Here is a 19552-nt window from a genome sequence, read left to right as displayed (position 1 = left end):
ATGCTACACATACTTAGAAGGAACATCATTCAAATAACGACAGACACTAGAAAATATGTTTTCAAAGATTCCCACAGAAGTGTGAACTAAATTGCAACTTGTGAACTAAAATGAATTATTCCATGTTAATTTATCTAAATAAAAGTGTAAACTTCATTACACTTGTAACAAGAGGGTAATTTGTTAAATCTTAACTAGAAAAAATAAAAAGGAGCCTGAGAAACTGTATTATTTTATTTATATACTTAAAATCAATGAACACTGTCATGACACAGAATTTGTAAAGTTGGCATTACTTAATAAAAACATCTGGCAATATAATGAATTCACTAGAGTTCTATTTATAAAGAAATATTTTTCACTAAAATCATGAAGCTAAATAACTGACATAAAGAGGAGTTCTTTGCACAACATAATTCATTCTGTTTTACAAAATTCAGATGTGGGATTACAATCCAGTGTAATACAACCACCCCTTTTTACAATGCAGCAAGTTTTATGAACCAAAGTAAATTTTGCTTTCAAATTTTGATCTGCTACCCAAAACAAAGAAATAAATGCTGCACTTAGTTTCAAATGCTCTAAAATTATTCTTTAAACCAATTTTTTCAAATTTTACGTTTTTTCCACTCTGGTTTGTCTGTTTCATCATCTTCTGGTTCCACTTCTGCAAAAACTGTTTTTGGCTGCGTTCTAGAAAACATTAAAAAGATTAAAATAATAGTCAGACTACAATTCTTTATCAGAAAATATATTAGACATGCACTAGACACAAATGACATCCTTTCTATACTTAAAAAAAGAGCATCCTAGACTTGCCTGTTTTGAATTTTCAACATAAACCTATCAACTACCCTTCTATGAGCTGAAGAAACCTGCAGCTCTCACGCAAAGAACAAGCATAACAAACACATATCTTTTGCAAGTATTATTTCCTTATCAGCTTGCAATCATTATCTGTGTATTCGATGAATAATATTAAAGTAGAAGAGAGGAACAAATCAATTTAATACAATGCTAGGAAAAGGGAAACACGGGTCTTCTCATTCCCTGATTTTGAAAAAAGAAACCTCCATTTTGATAGACTGTAGTATGACAGCAGCCAGTAAGTGAAAACAGAACAGCTGAGCAACATTTCTGGCTTAGCCTACGCATGAAAAAAACAGCTTCTACTCCAGAGACTTTATCCAGCACTACTGTAACATAAAAAGACCTAATGATCCTCATATGAGAACACAGTATGTCCTAGAGTCAAGCTTGATGGTATCTATTCCTCCATTGTTTACTTGCATTTTAAATAACACTTAAACTTTATAAAAATAATTATTGATTACTTTTTAAACGAACACAGTATCAAGTAGCATTCCAAGAAACTGTTTGGACATTCAGTTCCCCTGTTTTACACTTTAATCACTGCATGGTCCCCTTTTCCAAACTAATTCTCAGTACCATCACTGTGGAGCTGAAAATACTAGTTTTCTGATGATGTCTGTGCTTGACTTATGATTACAACAGACATGATGACAAAGTACAAAAAGCAGCCAAGGCAGTCATAATCTCATTAGTGTATTAACTAATGTTTTTACAGCAGTCTGAGGATGTGAAGCACTATTATTATAACAACTGTTATTTGGCACACTCTACAAAATGCATCAACCGTAACAAAATTGTGTCTGCCTTACTTTACACAATAGGCACAATTCAATGTTGCCACTGACTTTTAAAAGAGTACTAGCAAACAATCGGCTATTAAAGAGCAGGATTCTCCAGTTGTTAAACATGTAGCACAAAATAGATTTAAAGTCACCAAAACTAGTCAAAGAAAACTTCCCCTATATACAGGATCTTTCTACCAGGCTGCCTTCTCCTCCATCCTCCAAACTTGCCATCAAGGTTTGGAGTATGCTAAGATGTTCCAGAGATGGTCCTAATGCAGGACTCTATTGGCACATGGCCACTGGGGGTAGGCCGTACGCCTCATTACACCTAAGCAGACCTTGTACCCAGATGAGGACCTACACTACTGGAAGTTAGATAAGTCATTCTGTTCTCTATGGATAGCAGAACTAAGATTAAAACAAAATTTTTCTATTTAAAATTTTCCTTAGAAAATAGTTACATAAACTCTACTTAGCTAATGACTGAAGGAGTATTTAAAAAAAAAAAATCAACATTCAATCAAAACAGACACCAGGGATGAAGGTTTTATTGGCCAAAATGCTGGATTTTGTTAGCTGCTGAAGAGGTGGAATGTATGGAATCTTCCTCTCTTTTTTCAAAACATAGTGACAGAAGTTTATTTAGCTCATTTTTAACAGTGTACCCTCCTTTTATCACAATAGATGAAAGGTATCTAAAGGCGATATAGGATCACACCAGGTCCTGAGTGTGAGCCTAAACAGGACCAGGTCAGTATTGTGATAGTAAGGTGCAACTAATCAAGTGTAAACCTATCATTTCTGACCACAAAACCTGCCACTGTCATAATTTTGGTTAGAAACTTCCAACCAAGAAGAATGACTTAATTTGTGAAACAAGCAGCAGAACCTACGTATTTTCTGGGTTAGGAGTGCCACAGAAAAAAGTTATAGACTTCAGCTCATGTAAGTATGCTACTGAGTCCAGTAAAGCTGGGGGAGGGTGAAGGGAGGAAAAAAAGAAACTGTAGCATCATCTAGCAGTAACCAGCTAAAGCAAAAACATACAGAGGAAATCAAGTCTGCTTGCTATCTGGTTTTTTAAAATTAGCATGAAATGGCTGTAGCCTCAGCTCAGCTGAAATGTAAACTGTTCCACCTCCACGGTAACTGGGGCACCCATGGTGATTCATATGCCTGACCATTTTAAGAACATAAGCACAGAAATCACTGGTTTTGTTACAGCATTATCAGCAGCGATCATTCAATTTCAAACCAAATTGTTCTGCTTAGCAACTATACTCAAGATTGCTAGTGTAGTAGGAGTCTGCTACACAATAGTATTTATACAAAAACTATCAAAACAGGTTTACTACTTCAAAATATTTTTCTTTCTGAGGGCTAATTAATACGTGTGGAAAGCTGTCTTCTTTTTCCCTGTCAACTTTCTCAATTTTATTTATCCTTGACTTTGGTGGTTGGTTTTAGTTTGCTTGGGATCTGGCTTGGCAAATCCCATGGGAGACTGCCATGGAGGGCTAAGGGACCCAGGAGAGCTGCTTGATCTTTGAGGACAACCTCCTAAAAACACATTACATCCCCTGTGCAGAAAGTGAAGTCTGGCAGAAGCCTAGTATGGATGCACAGGGATCTCCTGACTGAGATAAACCCCAAACCCAAAAAATGAAGAACACTGAGGAAGCAGAGACAACCTTAGCCAAGAGGAACAGAAGCATTACATGAACATGTAGGAACATGTAGGATTTAGGAAAGCAAAGCTCAGCTGGAGTTGAAACTGGAAAGAAATGTGAAAGGCAACACTAAAGGCTTCTACAGCTACACTGACAGACAAAGGAATGTTAAGCGAAATGTGCTCAATGGGGCAGGTAGCCAACTAATGTACGATATGGAAAAGGTCACGATATTTAGTGGTTTTTTGGGCTGTTTTCCCTGAGAAGGTCTGTCCTCAGGTCTCCAAGGACCCCAACACTACCTGCAGAGTCTTTGGGAGGGAGTGAGACATTACCAACAGAAGAAGAAGACGACAGAGACAGGGAGTACATAGCTCATTGGACACACACAAATTCAAGAGACCAGATGGGATGGATCCAAAGGTACTGAGGTAGCTGGCCAATGTCATTACGAGGGCACTCTCTCATCTTTGAGAGGTCATGGTGATAGAGGGAGGTTCTCAATGATTAGAAAAAGCAAACATCATCATCTTTATGAAGGGCAAAAGGAGGATTTGGGGAACTACAGGATGGTCTACCTAACCTCTGTCCCTGGGAAAGCTATGGAACAAAAATGCATGGAAGGCATTTCCAAGCACCTGAAGGATAAGAAGGTGATAGGGAACAGGCAGCACGGATTTAGCAAGGGCATACTGTGCCTGCCAACCACCCTGCTGGAACAGACTGCCCAGAGAGGTGGTGTAGAGTCTCCACCCTCGAGGATATTCACACTTGGCTGGGAAATTCCCTTAACAACCTGATCTAAGTGAACATGCTTTTGAGCAGGAGGCTGCACTAGACGATCTCCAGAGGTCCCTTCCTACCTAAATTATTCTATGATCTTGTGTTTCCAGTGACTGTCAGCTGAAACCAGTATCTCATACACTGACAAATAAATGCATTCCTATTGTGGGTTACACTAACAGGCTATGAACAAAAATGGGAAAACAAACTAACATGATTTATTCATACTGCATGCTTCTCTATTTCAGTGTTTTTCATCATATTCAAAGATGCAGACCACTAAATAATGTCCAGGGGCCATGCGAACTGCTTTAGAGTCATCGTAATCCCTCTGGTTATGGGTTGTTTTTGTTAAGTTACCTTTCAGGGATCCAGTAAATTATATCATTGACATCTGAGGTTCTTAGACCAGCAGCTAAAAAATAGTGCTACAGCTAAACCAGCTGGAGATGACAATTGTGTATCATAGCACGTGACTCATGTCACAGTAACTTTTGAAATTTGTGTTTATATTGTGCTGAAACAAAGAAAAAAGACTTTCAGCCTAGAATATTGTAAAGGCTACTTCTAGACTGAAAAGTGAAGGTTTTCAGCATCAGGCCCCTTTGTATTCCTTACCTCACCAACCAGCCTGACTCTTCTCTGAATCTCATGGGCTTCCCTTTCAAAATTAACAATCTCCAATGAAGATTTAGCTTAAATACACCAGCAGATGCCAACAATATCACTGTTACAAACATTCTGTTCAGTCCTGCTTCTTCAACTAAAGACACTTGAGCCACCACCTGACTAACACTTCAACACACTGGTACTGCCACTGAGGAAAAGTTCAGTGAACACAGCACAGCTACAGGCTGTTGCTTCAAGTCATTCCCTTTTGCCTGTGACAAGCAGCAATTACAAAGACAGCAAAATAGGGGCAATATCACTGAATTAAAAGGTATTTTCTAAGACTTCTGGTCTATCTTAATAGGGAAGGATATTTCACCCTCACCTTCCCTATGGTACAGAAGAGAGCTACATCTGGGCCTGATTAGGCCTTGAGCTACAATACTTAGTAATTCCTGCTGAAGTTTCAGAGGGACATCTGAAGTCATTACAGCATCTCTGTACAGCTGTGTTAAAGCAAACAGCTCACAAAGAATGTAATTTTCAAACATTTACAAGTGATGCCTCAAGTTCCTTTCCTGCAGTCCTTTACTTGAAATCTTCAATCTGTCCTTCCTTTCCTTTCACTCCACTGGAATGGCTCTTGCTAACACCTCTAACAAGCTTTTTCCTGAAAAATCCTAAGGTATTTTCTTTACCTTCATCCGTTATGACTTTTTTCCTGTGCTGACTGCATCTTTTTTGACACTGGACTTCTGTGACATGCCATCTCCTGATTCTGCATGTACTACTTTTTATCCACTGTATCCTTTTCAGCAGCATGTTTTTTCGCCCATCCTTTTGCCTCTTATGTACTTCCCCTTCCTTTTCTGGCTCAAATTTTAGAAGAAACAGAAAGGTCAGGCTAATGACAACAAGCTTGAAAAAAATTTCAAGTGATAAATAATGCAAGTGACCATTTGGCTTCAAGAATAAATTAGGCACCTTTAATGCCCACAAAAAGGAAATATCTTTACATACCATGTATAAACTAACAGCAAAAGTCATGTTGCAGGTATTTCTTCTCAGAATTATTGAAGTGAAAATAAAACAAAAAAAGCATGAAACCAGTTATCTGGTTCTGAATGACCTAATCAATATGAATTGGGACAAGACAAACTCTAACTGAGTCATCACAATCAGAGTTATGAAAACTGTAATCAACCAGAAAAAGAGCATTTCTTAGTCTTCTCAGTCTAAAATTATTTAATAACCATGTCTGAAGAAAACTAAGTAACTATAGTTTCCTTCAACATTTTCCTAAGAAGGAGAATGAAAAACTGTAAATGAATAACCGTCCATTAGACAACACAAAACCAGAAGCCTTGTCAAACACGAGATATACCAAGTGCATAGTTTAATATCATATTTAAGAGAAAATTTACTACGAGAAATGTGGAAAAACTGATGGTAGAGAAATAAAGTAGCAAAAAGAATAAACACTTAAAAAAATGAAACGTACTAGATGTATGCTTTTTAGTCTCAAGACATTAGGTAATCTTAAGTATGTATCAGAACCTCATCTTTCCTAAATCTATAGTATGTCTTATGCTACAGCTAAAGCAGCCAGTTTCCCTAGGTTTCTATACTGCTCATTACCATGAACTCGTGATTTTAACAGGGCCACTGGGGACACTGTTACAATCCAGTATTACATGACAATTTGTATCAATTACTTGTAATTTGCATATTTTATTAAATATGCATCTATAAGAACAATTGTAAGATGCTTTATATACAGGGTAAACATACATGTCCTATAAAGTCAGATATAGGATATAATTAACACAGCTTTGTATGTTATCTGTGTGTGCAGGCAAGCAGCTAACAAAACCTAAGACTGCCATTGGTCTGCAGCTGTTAATATAGACCTCCATTTCCAAAAATTAAGAATATAACACAATTATAGAAAAATTTTTGCATTTCAGTGTCTTAGTCAATAATAATAATATTAATAAGAATTTGTAAAATGCTCTTTGCACAAAGTACATCTTAAAGTCAAACTTTTAAAACAAGGATAACAGCAGTTTCACTGGCATAAGATTTATCAGCTGACAAAACCATCAAGGCAGCGTGCTATTGGCTGCAGTCCAATTCCCCCACATACATGTCACCGTCTGGTGTGTAAGTTAATAGCAGTCTGGACTTGCATCCTCCCCACTTCTCAGCCAGCTCTCTTCTTCCCCTGCAGCTACATCTTTAACAAGAAACTGTAATGAGATCTGCCCACCTGACACAGTAAGCTTTCTGTAATACAACTATGCTTTAAAACTTTCATGTCTACTACATTGCAGGTGTCAGGGATGAAATTTAATATACAATCAATGAAGTTACTGAGCCAAAAATAAACTGAGGTATCTATTTACCTTATGGAACGTGTGATTATATTTACTTTTGAGAATGGATAGTTGCATATCTCAAATAAAACCAGGTGCCTACACATTCAAAGTAAATTTCACCTCTAGCAAATGTGAACTTTCCAACAATTAAATATCAATTTTAAGCACATTCATAACAACTGTTACAGAATCAGGCTTTCAAATATTCCTTCTTTGGTACCAAGATACTGTATAATGCACTGATTTGATGTACAACATCAAATGTCATACTTGTTTATTACCAGTATGCTATATTTATTAATTACCCAGTCAAAGCCAGGCTGGGTCACTGATGTTCTCAAGCTTCTTTGAAACAGCTATTCAGTTATCTGTGTGAACAGGTGGGTCAAGTCAGAAAACAAGTGTCACCACTCAAAACAGCAACGATTCTTAATATATTTTGAGTTTCTGGAGAGAGGTGGTGACTGTTTCGCTACAGAGCTAAACACTAATAAAGAAAGTACAGTCAGTAAAATAGTAATGAACATACAGCCTGGGAGATAAAACACTGGGGTCAAAAAAAGAAAAAATAGTTTGTTATTGGCAGACTGTTGTGTACTATTTCATCTCTTCAAAACCTTTTCCTTATGCATTTTGAAAATACTCCATACACTGGATAGATTATTTCATGTAACAGAAACATGAATGATAATAACAAAATGTGAAAATTTTAGCAATTTTTGAAATAGTTGTTTCTATTCATTATTATGAAATGCATTTATGTAGTATTTGTTTTAGTACTGTTGTGAATGTGTTTATTTAATGGTCTGAATTGTATTTATTTTTAGAAAGAAATCTTTGGTAGAAAGCATTCAAGAAGCTTATTGCACAATTTTCAGAGTAACACATATACACAGATACCACACTCACACATACAATTTAAACAGAGTAAGTTACCATGTTTGGATTGCCGGAATTTTACTACCATAATCTTGATGAGGCTCTTTAATTTATTTAACAACCAAACACTTAATTTCTTTGCAGTGAATTTTTGCTAGGAGATTTTACCAATGCCATTTTTAATATTGCTATACATTTAATACCAAGTTAATTCATGCAGGTACTCAGGTCCTTATATAGGAAAAATTAAAATAAAACTTATGAAATTTGAGAAATCATCTAAAAATATGCTGTCATAACACCAAGAAAAATTTTGAAGGTTTAACCTAGGGATCAGTCAGAACTAGAGGGCATACTGGAAAACTTATCATCCCAGTCTGTCAATGGGACAGTGCGTTATTAAAAGGTATACTGCAATTTCCGAGATTGATTTAGAGAAGATTCTAAATTCCTATCAACTTAGAAAGCTTTAAAATCATTGTCCAGCACTGACAGGTATATTTTAAAAATGGAAATGTTGAATTTCAACAACTTAAACTCCTAGAAATTCTTATCTTTGTAAAAGAGTATGGCATATTCTTGGGTTACATATTGATGACAGCAATCCAGAAAAGGCAAAGTATATAATTAAAAATGTGTGTCTTCTATTTTAACTGAACTCCCACTGGCCCGTAGAAATATTACTTTTATTTTTAATCGTTTCCTTACTTAGCATATGCCGGGGCAACCCAGTATGGATTCTCCTCTGCTTCCTTTGCATGACGTAATATAGCCTCTCGAGGGTTGCTATCATCTGTCTTATCCAGTGCAATATTCTTGACTATGTATGATGACAAGGTACCTCCATGAGTTCCAACACGCCCACCACGACCTGTAGCAAAAAAAAAAAAAGGAAAAGAAAGAGTATTTTATATAGACAGAAAAATAGTTAAGAAATAAACACAGAAAAGTTGTATTGTGTTTGCTAACAGTGATCTGATACAAAGAAGTTATTTAATACTATAGGAAGAGTCTAATCTAGAGCTTCATTTACATGTTTTACCGATTATATAACTTAAAGTAAGTCATTGTGATTATTAATTTATTCCAGGCAAGAACTCCAATCAAAGGCCAATGCCATACAGTGCTGGACACTGCCCATAAATAGTAGAGTCGCCACCCAAAAAAGTTTGAATGCAAAGCCGAATGAGTGTAGAACCCAAGCATGACGGTCCCTTTGTCATACGACAGTCTGAAATGATTATGCTAGATTACCTGGTCCTGCTACTGGAGGTTCAGGTTTGTGAGACTTCATGGGGTCCAGCCTGTCCTTCTCCAGCTGTTTCCTGGTGCTTCGCTGTCGTGGTTCACGGAACATCGGAAGTGCATGGGCTGAAGGGTCACAATTTGGAGAAAAAGATGTTAAAAATTCCACTTCCTTTTTAGGGTTTTAATTACACAGACGAAGACTGGGATTATTCCTTGCAATGGAAAAGGTGGCAGAAGCAGCCTCACAGTTCTTCTGTATCCAAGCATTGGTTTATGGAGATGTATTTTAGATGGCTGCTTTGCTGAATTTTTCAAAGATGAAAGCAGCCAGATTTCCAGGGTTCCTTCAGGCAGAGGCCTTTAATCTGAAATACTGTTTGCATAGGTTATGCATATTTAATTTATTTCTCTGTCATTCAGTTCTCAACATCAGCATTGTGACCAACTCATTGCTCTTTTCTGAACTTTCCATGTTTCTACAGCTTTATAACACTCTAACAGCATGACAAAACCCTACGTGCATTCCTGGATCTGAAACAGAGAGGGGAGGAATCCCCTCAGTGATCCAAAACGTAATGTTTCTGTAAATGAAGTCACAATCATGTTCTCTCTTAAATTATGAGATTAATCAAGGTTGGAAGAATACCTGTAACCGAGACAATCTGGCTAAATTATCAGGATTTAAAGCTTCTACCTCCTCATGAACATATTAAAGTATCACAGTAATGGTTTTGGTCAGTTCACTTTGCAAAACGACTTCTGAGATCTTCAGTTCTTTCCAGTTCTATCTGTAAGCTTAGAAGACAGGCACCTAACCTCTGAAAAGTTTCCAAAATATGCAACAAACTTAAGAATTTGCAAAACAAATTCCTAAAACATTTTTCTGCATTGCTTTATATGGAAGTATCCTTATTTACTGTCAAAATTATGTGGAAGACACAGTTAAAAAGCTAAAACTCAGTGATAAAATTCCAAAACTGAGCATAATTGGGACGTATATCTTTGAATGGCATTTATAGATGCCATTGCATACACAAGTTTCATTTATTTTAAGCAGAAAGTTTTTTAAAAATCACAAACGCTCTTTACAGTATAAACACTATCGACAGACAGTGCACACAAAGTATTTAGATAATAGACCATGTGCTGATATAGTGAAAGCCGTAGTAAGGATGGATTGAGATTTATCTCCCAAAGGAGATAAATATCCTTACTTTGCCAGTTGCTACTCTACCCACTGCTACCCAAAAACTGGAGCTGGACATGTGCAGCAGTGAGGTAAGCAAGAGACTGCTGTTCTTGGAAAGTACCTGAGATAGGAACCCAGAACCAAAATGCCTTGATATGGGCCTGGACACCAAGACTGCTCAGACTTTCTCATTCTAAACTTTTTTTTTAATTTATTATGCTGCCAAACAACTCTGTTTTACAGAAATGGTTTTCGTATTTCTAAGACCAAGACTACTGGAAAACAGCTGAATCCAAACACCACAGAACTGGAAAAGGATGAAGAGAAGCAGGACAGCACAACTGTGTGACTGTTCTCATTTCACATGAGCAAACACTACACAGGGCAATGCTAATGGGGAGGCACAAAATCTCTCAGTCGATCCCCTCATCCCCTTATAAAATTTCCCTTAGGAAAAGGCAAATCACTAAACGTAGTGACTATAGTAACAATAACTATTTCTTATGCATCAGTGAGCCTTGATATGAACATAAGGTCTTATACAAGTATAACCCTGAGGCTAGAGAGATATTTAAGCTATTTAAACCCCTATATAACTTTGAGCAAGTCCTAAATTTTAAAAAATCACTTGGAATTTGTTAAAGACTTATCTCTAATGTCTCTGATTTCGCCACTGGTACTGTTAATGTTCCCAAGTGGCAAAACACTTCCTGAACCCATCTACACTCAACAATTCAGTTTAGGCAAAACTGAATATTTAAGAAAGCTCCAAAATTTTGGAGGGTTCTGGTGGGTTTTTGTTTGTTTTTATTTTTTTCTTTGGGTGTTTTTTTAGTTTTGTTTTGGGTTTTTGCCTTTTTTTTTAAGGCCATTGTCCTACCAGGAGCATCAGAATCTAGCAACCAACCACTATTAGCTTTACAGAGCATACAGAATATGTATCTTTCTGGTTGTGCAAGGCTACAAAAAATCTATATGAAGAGTGCTAACATTGCACACTAATGATCAATACTTAATGAAAGACCGCAACTTTTAGAAGGAAAAAAATAAAGCTAAATGATCTGCAAATAATTTCAAACCTGAGAAAGAGCTAAGGATGCTGCTATAAAGATATGTTTAAATTCCTTACGTGTTATAATATAATCCTGTGTAAGAGTCTCTGCTTGTCTCTCTTTTCGTTTTGTCTTGACCACACATAATTTTGCTCCCCTAGGAGGAAACACAGAGCAGTTCAGTTGGTCTGTTTACATCAAACAGAAAACATTTTTTATGCAAGACACACTCTCAAAAAAACCTATACAACATTTCAAATATTCATGAATGTGTATATCTTTGCCTGTCTATGCACATGTGGAGCAGGGCAGAGAGGTTAGTGTTCCTGTTATAGAGCAGTTTATATGACATGCGGAAATAAGGGTGGAAGATTAATTTTGTACTTCATTCGTGTACAATACTTGTAGCATGCACACTGAAAGTGCTCCTCTCCAAACATGGGCAATGATTTGCTCCTAGTACTCTTCCTAAGCAGCAAAGGTGGCAGTTATCTGACCAGAGGTGTCTCTAACACTGCAGAAGTAAAGACTGCATACGCCTGGCTGCAGCTAGACTGATTTAAACTGGTGGTATTTTCCTCCTCATGATAAGTACCAGGAAACAAATTGGGCACAAAACTGAGCTAGAGCTCTTGTGGTCTGCGCCTGGGAGACTCCGGCTGCCCTTTGCAGAGAGCTCCAATGATGACCAACTCTCTCGTTCTCTAAATTGTCAAAGACCAGAAAAATAAAACCTATTTCTGATAACCTTGTAAACCAGAGTTTATCTTTACATCCAAGTGTCCAGGTCAGAGTAAGTATCCAGAAACTGTGAACTGTAACACAGTATGTTTTTGGGTGCCAGTGAAACAAAGATGAGCACATAATGGGAAGAACATCTTGTTCATAGCACTCAGTACAGATGAAGTATACACTTCCCCCCGCTGACAGGAAGGAAGCACGCCCCAGTTCGCCAGCCAGTCCAGACAGTAAAATCAAATTAATTGCAAAAGAAGTATTTATGTACTAGTTAAGTCCTCTTCTCTTCATTCCAGGCTCACAAGTCACCTTCTGATGAATCACTACCACCTTTCCATTAGATGTACAGGCAAAATCCACACGATAGGGGTGACTGAGGGAGAAGACCAGCAGAAAGATGGGAATGTGCTTCCTTGGTTTGCCCCCTCTCAAATTGGGTCTTCCAGTATTACTTCACAAACACTGAAGTTTAAACTAATGCTTTTAAACAAAATTTTTACTTCAGGGGAAAAAAAAAAGACACAAAAAATATGACTAAATACAATAAACATCCATTCAATAACACCACGTCAGCAAACTCCAAGCACCCTCCAAGAGATCAGATGAAAAGTTGGTTATTCTTACTCCAAACTTCATGCAATGAAAAACCGAAAATGTCTGTAAATTCAGGTAAAACAGCCACCATGAAAAGCTCAGAGGAAAATGCGCCACTTTTCAGAAACAAACGGTTCTTTTTTTTCTCCTTCTAGTGTTACTAAATAAGTAAAACTCTGCAAAACAAATGCTACTAAGCCAGTTTTTCTGATTTCTTAGTATAATTACAGAAACACAGAATCAGGCTAAATTTGAGAAAAAAATAATGTTCTTAATCGTTAATCATAATTACATACCTCTGGCTTTTGACAGGATCATAGTACACTTTGGCCAAACCATTTCCTGTACCAACCATGATCTGGTTCAGCTTGGGATGCCAAAGACAACGCACAACACTCTGAAAGAAAGCAACATATTGATAGTTAGTTGGTTATTCATCTAGATCTTAGAATTAATATTCATATTGTCAAAGTGGATCAAAGTCACACTGTATCAGGAACCTGCTTAAGTTTACAAATGAATACGTTAATGAATAGAAGTTCCTCTCCCGAGCAGAATACAATGTAAAAGCAGTGACAACACATGGCTGTAAGCAGAGAAGAAAGTACAAATGGGTGGCAGTGTGATAACAAGTGGCTTCCACAGGCTAACTGCTCCAGGGTCTTTGTGGGCATAATGGAAATGGAAAGTTAAAGGGGAATTTGAAGGAGAACAATGAAGTGCTTCAGATATAGCAATGCAGGCCTTCATGACTTCTGCATTTTTATTTTTTATTCTTAATTCTCCCACCCTGTTCTTTATCTCGTTTTCCCTTCTCACACAGTGCTGACCTTTCACTCACTCACTGCGGAAATGGAAGAGTAGCTGATTTTCACTCTTGGTTCTTTCTTCCTCACAACACCCAGAAGAACTTGGTATTTGAAACCAATGTCTCACAGCTCTGTCACCCTTCTGGTCAGCAGATAAACTAATTTTCAGACATTAAGAGTATTGTTCTTTTATACACAGTGTTGTTCTCCATGTGACTTTTAATCTCCATGTGATTACTGTATTCAGGCTGATTCAGCAGGCCAGCACAGAAACTCTGTAAGAGCTTCTGACTGGAGAGAGCCAAAGAAGTGGGCACCTTCTGTCATGAGGGACAACACATCTTAACACAAATACAAAACCTGTATGTGCACATGACCAAGGGGGGTGGGTGTGGGCGGGGTGGGGTAGGGGAAGAAGTATCTATTTTTGAGAGATAGTAACTCCTTAAAGGGATACTGTCCCAAGACTGAAGACAGGTCTTAACAGTGTTTGTGTTAGCTATGTAATAAACGTATCCAGAGTTAGCAGGATGCATCATACAGTTAGTATTTCACTGAACATTCCTCATTTTCTAGCCTCCTTTTTCCCCCAAGGTTACTACTACTCTGTTCTCAAAAACCAGGAATAGACTCTTCGCAAGGTAAATTAATTATTCAATATTCAACCACTATCATCCATCTACCATTAAAGTATCTACATATATATACAAACACATTTTTTTTAACATAACACAGTGCGTGAAATTCACAAAATGCGAACCACTAGTGTCTTAACAAAGAGAAATACAGCTAAGCTAAAATACCATTAGGGGTGCAATACAGCCCTATAACTTGGGAGATGACAACCATCTAATTTGGAAGACAACAGTTACATATCACAGCTCTAGCGTCTCCTGAATCACTTCCCACTTCATATTCTATACGATTCCTGGTTTGGTCCAGACCCCATCTTTTTGAATGTTATGAGGCACATAACATCGAAAAAATTCTGAAGCCCATTTAGCCATCATGAATCAGAACTTCATTTTACTACAAAATGATGGATGACTCTCTTCTGAGCTGTTTTTCTGTTTTGTGTTCTTATTTAAGAAGAAAAATTGACTGAGATGAGTTTACATTAATCACTTCACCTTTCTTTACAAGGTTCCTCTGTAAAACATCCTCCTCCTACATAGGTATACATACAACATTATACCTTCCCATTTACTCAGAGGTACAAATAAACCTGGCCTGCTTATTACAAGACAACTAGAGGATAATAAGCTTTTTACAGGTAACTCTGAAGTATAAAGCAGAATTCTAATAATGCATTATGTCCACAATCCCTGCCACAAGCAACCAAAATAACCAATACAGGGTTGCTAATAAGGTGTCTGAATAAGTAAGAGATTCTTACATACTGTTATGTAATGCGCAGAATGCTACGGTAACTCCAAAACACACAAAGCTAATAACAAGTATTGAAGGTCAAAGGTGGGTGGCCTTTTCTTTTATTAATATTTATTGCATGTGTTTAGCCAGCCTTTTTAAACGTTGTAGTTAATGTGGCTCTCCACTTTCTACTGTCAAGTAAATGTATTTTATAGCATGGTACTGGATACCAGCCAACAAAAACAAAGCCTGACACAGTGTGGCTCAGCACTGATGGGGATTGCTAAATTTCTAACTTGTCAAACACGCACAGCGCGCTTAAAACCACCATGGCACGTGCTCCGGAGCAGGCAAAAGAAACTGCCATTAGATGCAGCCCTATAAATCTTCTGAAACCGTAAAATGTCTCCAGAATATAACCTGTTAAAAACTAAACAAATACAAGCTCTGAACATGCAAGTAATTTTATTAATCCACTGGCATATAAACCTACTTTATAATAATAATAAAAACCACTTATGTAGATTTTCAGATTATTTTAGAAATAGGCAATACTTTTAAAAGACCAAAATATTGAATTCCTGAACTAAATCCTAATAATTCTTCCCAATCATATAATCCTAAAGAAGTAAAAATTCTAAATGACTATACAACAAGTGGATCACTGTAATCTTAATGTAGTCTAATGATCCAAGGGATCATTGGGTCTTAACATTGGGAGTGAGGGAGAAAGGGGAATCTTTGTCATATGAAAATAATTAATTCTTAAAGTGCATTTATCCTTCAATGCCTCTAACTTTCCTACTGTTTACACGTAGAATAACTCAGGTAGACAACTTTATCACTGGAAATGCTAAACATTGAATTCCAGCTCAAAGAAGGTTCTACCTCTCAGGGTCCAGGCAAATATGTGCGTTGACAGCAGGAAAGGAAGTGTCTTCCTCGCTTCATCTACCTATATGCCTAGGTAGATACCCACCTACTGATACTGAATTTTACACAATTATAGAATGGTTGCAGTTGGAAGAAAGCTCTAGAGATCATCTAATTCAATCCCCCTGATCTGAGTATGGCCAACTACTACAGGTAGCTCAGGATATTGTCCAGTTTGGTTTTGAGTATTTCCAAGGATGGAGACTCTACAGCCTCCCTGGGCAACCTGCTTCAATGTATGACCACCTGGACCATAAAAAAAAAACCCAACAACACAAAAACCCCAAACTATTCTCTTATGTTTAAGTGGCATTTCCTATAGTTAGTTTTGTGCCTATTGCCTCTTGTCCTGTCACTGGGCGCCAATGAGCTTTGCTTTATCTGCTTCACCCTCCTGTCCCCCTTCAAGCTTTTATACAGAAGATCCCCCATGAGCCTCCTCTTCTCCAGGCTGAACAACGCTAGCTCTTTTAGCCTTTCCTTCTGTACCAGATACTCCAAGACTTTAATCACCTTTGCAGTCCTTCACTGGGCTCACTAGATGTTCATCTCTCTCTTGTACTGGGAGCTCAGAACTGGACCCAGCACTACAGATGTCTCTCTCACCAGGGCTGTGTACAGGGGAATAAGGACCTCCCTTGACTTGCTGGCAACACTCTTTTGCCTGATGCAAATGCCCATGGGCTTCTTGCTGCCACTTTCTGTTCCTCTGAGATGAAAAGGCGATTTGCCATTCCACAATCACTTTTTAAGAATAACTTGTTTCATTTTAAGGTTGTGCCCTGCAGTGGCACCCAACACAAACATGGTGGTACTTCAGTTTTAATTGCAGCTGAGACAGGAGTTCAGGTTGGAAGCAATAACCTCAGCAGTTAAGAGCAAACTGCAAGCTCTCACTCACTCTGCTTACCAAGGTGGTTTCATGCTTGGTAAGAGAAGTAAAAGAGCAGGGAGTTAAACTGCCTAACATTGCTTTATGGAAATCTAGCACATAAGTCTTGACTAACCGTAAGTACTGGCCGTAAGGAAATCCTGTGGATGACAGCTTCAAAAGTCAGAAAATAGGAACACCAGAACAACAAAGTTCAGTTAACTAACTCTAGATTCAAACATTCAACACAGAAAGACTTAACCTGTTTCTTATAACATTTAAAGCTGAAACAAGACAAATCTATGTAGATTCTGAAATCCAAAAAGTTCCAGGTCATATCTTAATTTTGCAAATTGAAAATAATGTCTTATATAACAACAAAGAATTATAAAATGCAGAACGCATAATCACATAAACATCTTCAACATCTGAAAAAAGATTTCTGTAATGGCTGGATGTTTTGGCCAGTATATCTTTGGAGCATGAAATCCTGGAAACCTGTCATAAAAATCCTGAAAATATTTTTTTCCATGGAACTGATGTGGCCAGCTTCATGACCGTAAGTTCTTAAAATAGAGGATTTAAAAGAGAAAATTACTAGTAACAATTTAAAAGCTGTTTGGTACTTTTGCTGCTGCAAAAGCATGACGTTCTTCAAATGAAATCGATCTGAAAAGCCTTTGTCAATGCCTACTGTGTATACAAACACAGTAGCCTGTGTTGGGAAATACTGGAAAAAGATTGTGAAAATATTTTTGTGACATCAGGCAGGGAAAACATTAAAAATGTTAACAGGAAGAGAAACACTCCAAATTTACCTCCTTCATTGTCACTGTGCAAGAGGTTCTAACAGATTCAGTGGGTCTTATTGATAGTAGGCCTTTGTAATTATTTTCAGGTAACAGATTGCCTTGTAAAACTGAATTAAATTGAAGGTCGATTCAAAAATTATCTACACAATTTTAAAGACATATTTTGTTCCAGTCTGGATGAAAATATTTATCTTCTTAAACAATTGCCTTATAAAATAAGAACATATTACTGATTGTTCTTGAAACTCACCATACCTTTTTCTAAAGTTGCTATACTATTGTTTTAGATAAAAATTATTAATCACCCGAAAAAGACATAATTTTTACCTTATTTTTAAATTAAGCACTATACTCACTTCAGCTTCTCAGGTCTTTTAAAATAAACTCCAGTTTTAGAAAAGGTTACCTATAACAACTTAAAAGCTTAATAATATGTGGTAATCTTAAACCATAAAACTCATAAATACATAGCAAGGTGACAGGCAAAAGTGATGATATCACTATTCCCTCATGTGCTCTTCCACTTGTATTTCTTCTTAGACATGTGCAGTCCCAGAACTCCCAGAACTCCCATGCGTAACAGTCTCACCCCTAACAGCCTGTTCTCACCTGTATGTTTCCTTTTGTATCATATAAGCAGAGCTGTTGCTGCAGGTAAACAGTAAACTACACCAAATAATTTTTCTGTTAAATTATTCTCCATCTGGGTAATCTCACTAGGTGACTTACACACATGGCTCTTCTGGTAGTATGCACGTAACAGTGCTTTGACAGGATTTAATAGCAGTGCCTCTAAATGAGAAACTGAAGCCTGAAATATAATTTTCTGTAACCCAGAATGGGACATTTATTCAGGCCTAGGAATATACCCCCCATGTTAACAGGCAAAGTGAAGAAAAAACTGAAGCAGATTTCTCAGCAAGCAAAAGGTAATTACCTCAACTGAAACTGTCCAGAGCACTTGGGTAACACCCTGACAGGAGTAAACAATGCAGGGAGGGCATTTTACAAGGTCAGCAAGAAAAGATTAAAATTATATGTAGCATAGGAATGGAAAATTTACCCCTAAGATGAAACCATGAAGCTGGTAAGGTCATAAAGCTACAATGTCAAGAATTGAAAGAATTGTCCTGGATCTTTGCTTATAAAGATGGTTCAAGACTGCAGCAGCAAAGGCAAAATTCAGTTCCCTGGCCCATGCTTCAGGTGAAAACATTTAGTTTTACAGCATGGGTAAGGTGGATTGAGGATGGGAAGAGCAGTGTTAGGCGGGTCAGTACAGGTTGAAGGCAGGAAGGCAAGGAAAGCTTGATAAAATCTCGTAAGAGGGAGTAGGAGGGTTAGAGATGTTTCACATTGGGAAAAGGACTGGCAGAGATTATGGGAGTTGTGAGAAGCTTCAGAGGGAATGCACCATGAAAAACATAGATAAAACATATTAAGAAGAAAACCTGAGTAAGTACAGCATATTATAGAGTATGTATAGCCTTCACATTAATGTTCTTTATTTTTCTGACACATTCCAGGGCCTGAGTAGTCACTTAATCTCACTAATATCTTTTGAATCTACCAGAATGTAAAGGTTGCCCATTACATAACAAAATAAGGAAAACTTATATAAAGAATGTCTCTTAAAAGTATTACTCCCTCTATCCTCTATCACTCTGCTGCAAGAGAGCTAGGGAAAATTAAGGTTTCCCTTCACTGCTGTCTTCTTGTATTCCTCTACTAACATTTTACATGTCTGTGAGCTGAAGCTGTACAAAAGCACTGGTTTCTTAGTATTTGCATTTCAGATGAAACTTCGACTGATTGATAGATAGATAGATAGATATATAGATAGATAGATAGATAGATAAACAAAATGAACTACCTTTATACATACACAAACTCCAAGGTAATAGCCAAATTTTTTGTTGTTAGCAAAATTTTATTAAACAGGCACGTATGTGTGTGTG

At 37.2% G+C, this 19552-nt stretch overlaps 1 protein-coding gene across 3 annotated transcripts in view; it reads right to left on the bottom strand.

Moving 5' to 3' along the window:
- Positions 1-214: 214 nt before the first annotated feature.
- The window catches only part of WDR70 (WD repeat domain 70), a 153450-nt gene continuing 134112 nt past the window's right edge, over positions 215-19552 (bottom strand). For all 3 annotated transcript variants that reach the window (XM_064439032.1, XM_064439030.1, XM_064439031.1), the window contains exons 14-18: positions 13095-13195; positions 11544-11623; positions 9232-9348; positions 8686-8848; positions 215-693 (exon numbers count right to left, since the gene is read on the bottom strand). In XM_064439032.1, coding sequence (XP_064295102.1) covers positions 609-693; positions 8686-8848; positions 9232-9348; positions 11544-11623; positions 13095-13195 — 546 coding nt within the window. In that variant the 3' untranslated portion in view covers positions 215-608. The remainder of the gene's footprint in view (positions 694-8685; positions 8849-9231; positions 9349-11543; positions 11624-13094; positions 13196-19552) is intronic.

This window comes from Phalacrocorax carbo, chromosome Z, assembly GCF_963921805.1.
Source record: "Phalacrocorax carbo chromosome Z, bPhaCar2.1, whole genome shotgun sequence".
In the NCBI taxonomy this organism is placed as follows: Eukaryota; Metazoa; Chordata; class Aves; order Suliformes; family Phalacrocoracidae; genus Phalacrocorax; species Phalacrocorax carbo.
This window is presented reverse-complemented; position numbering and strand designations above follow the sequence as displayed.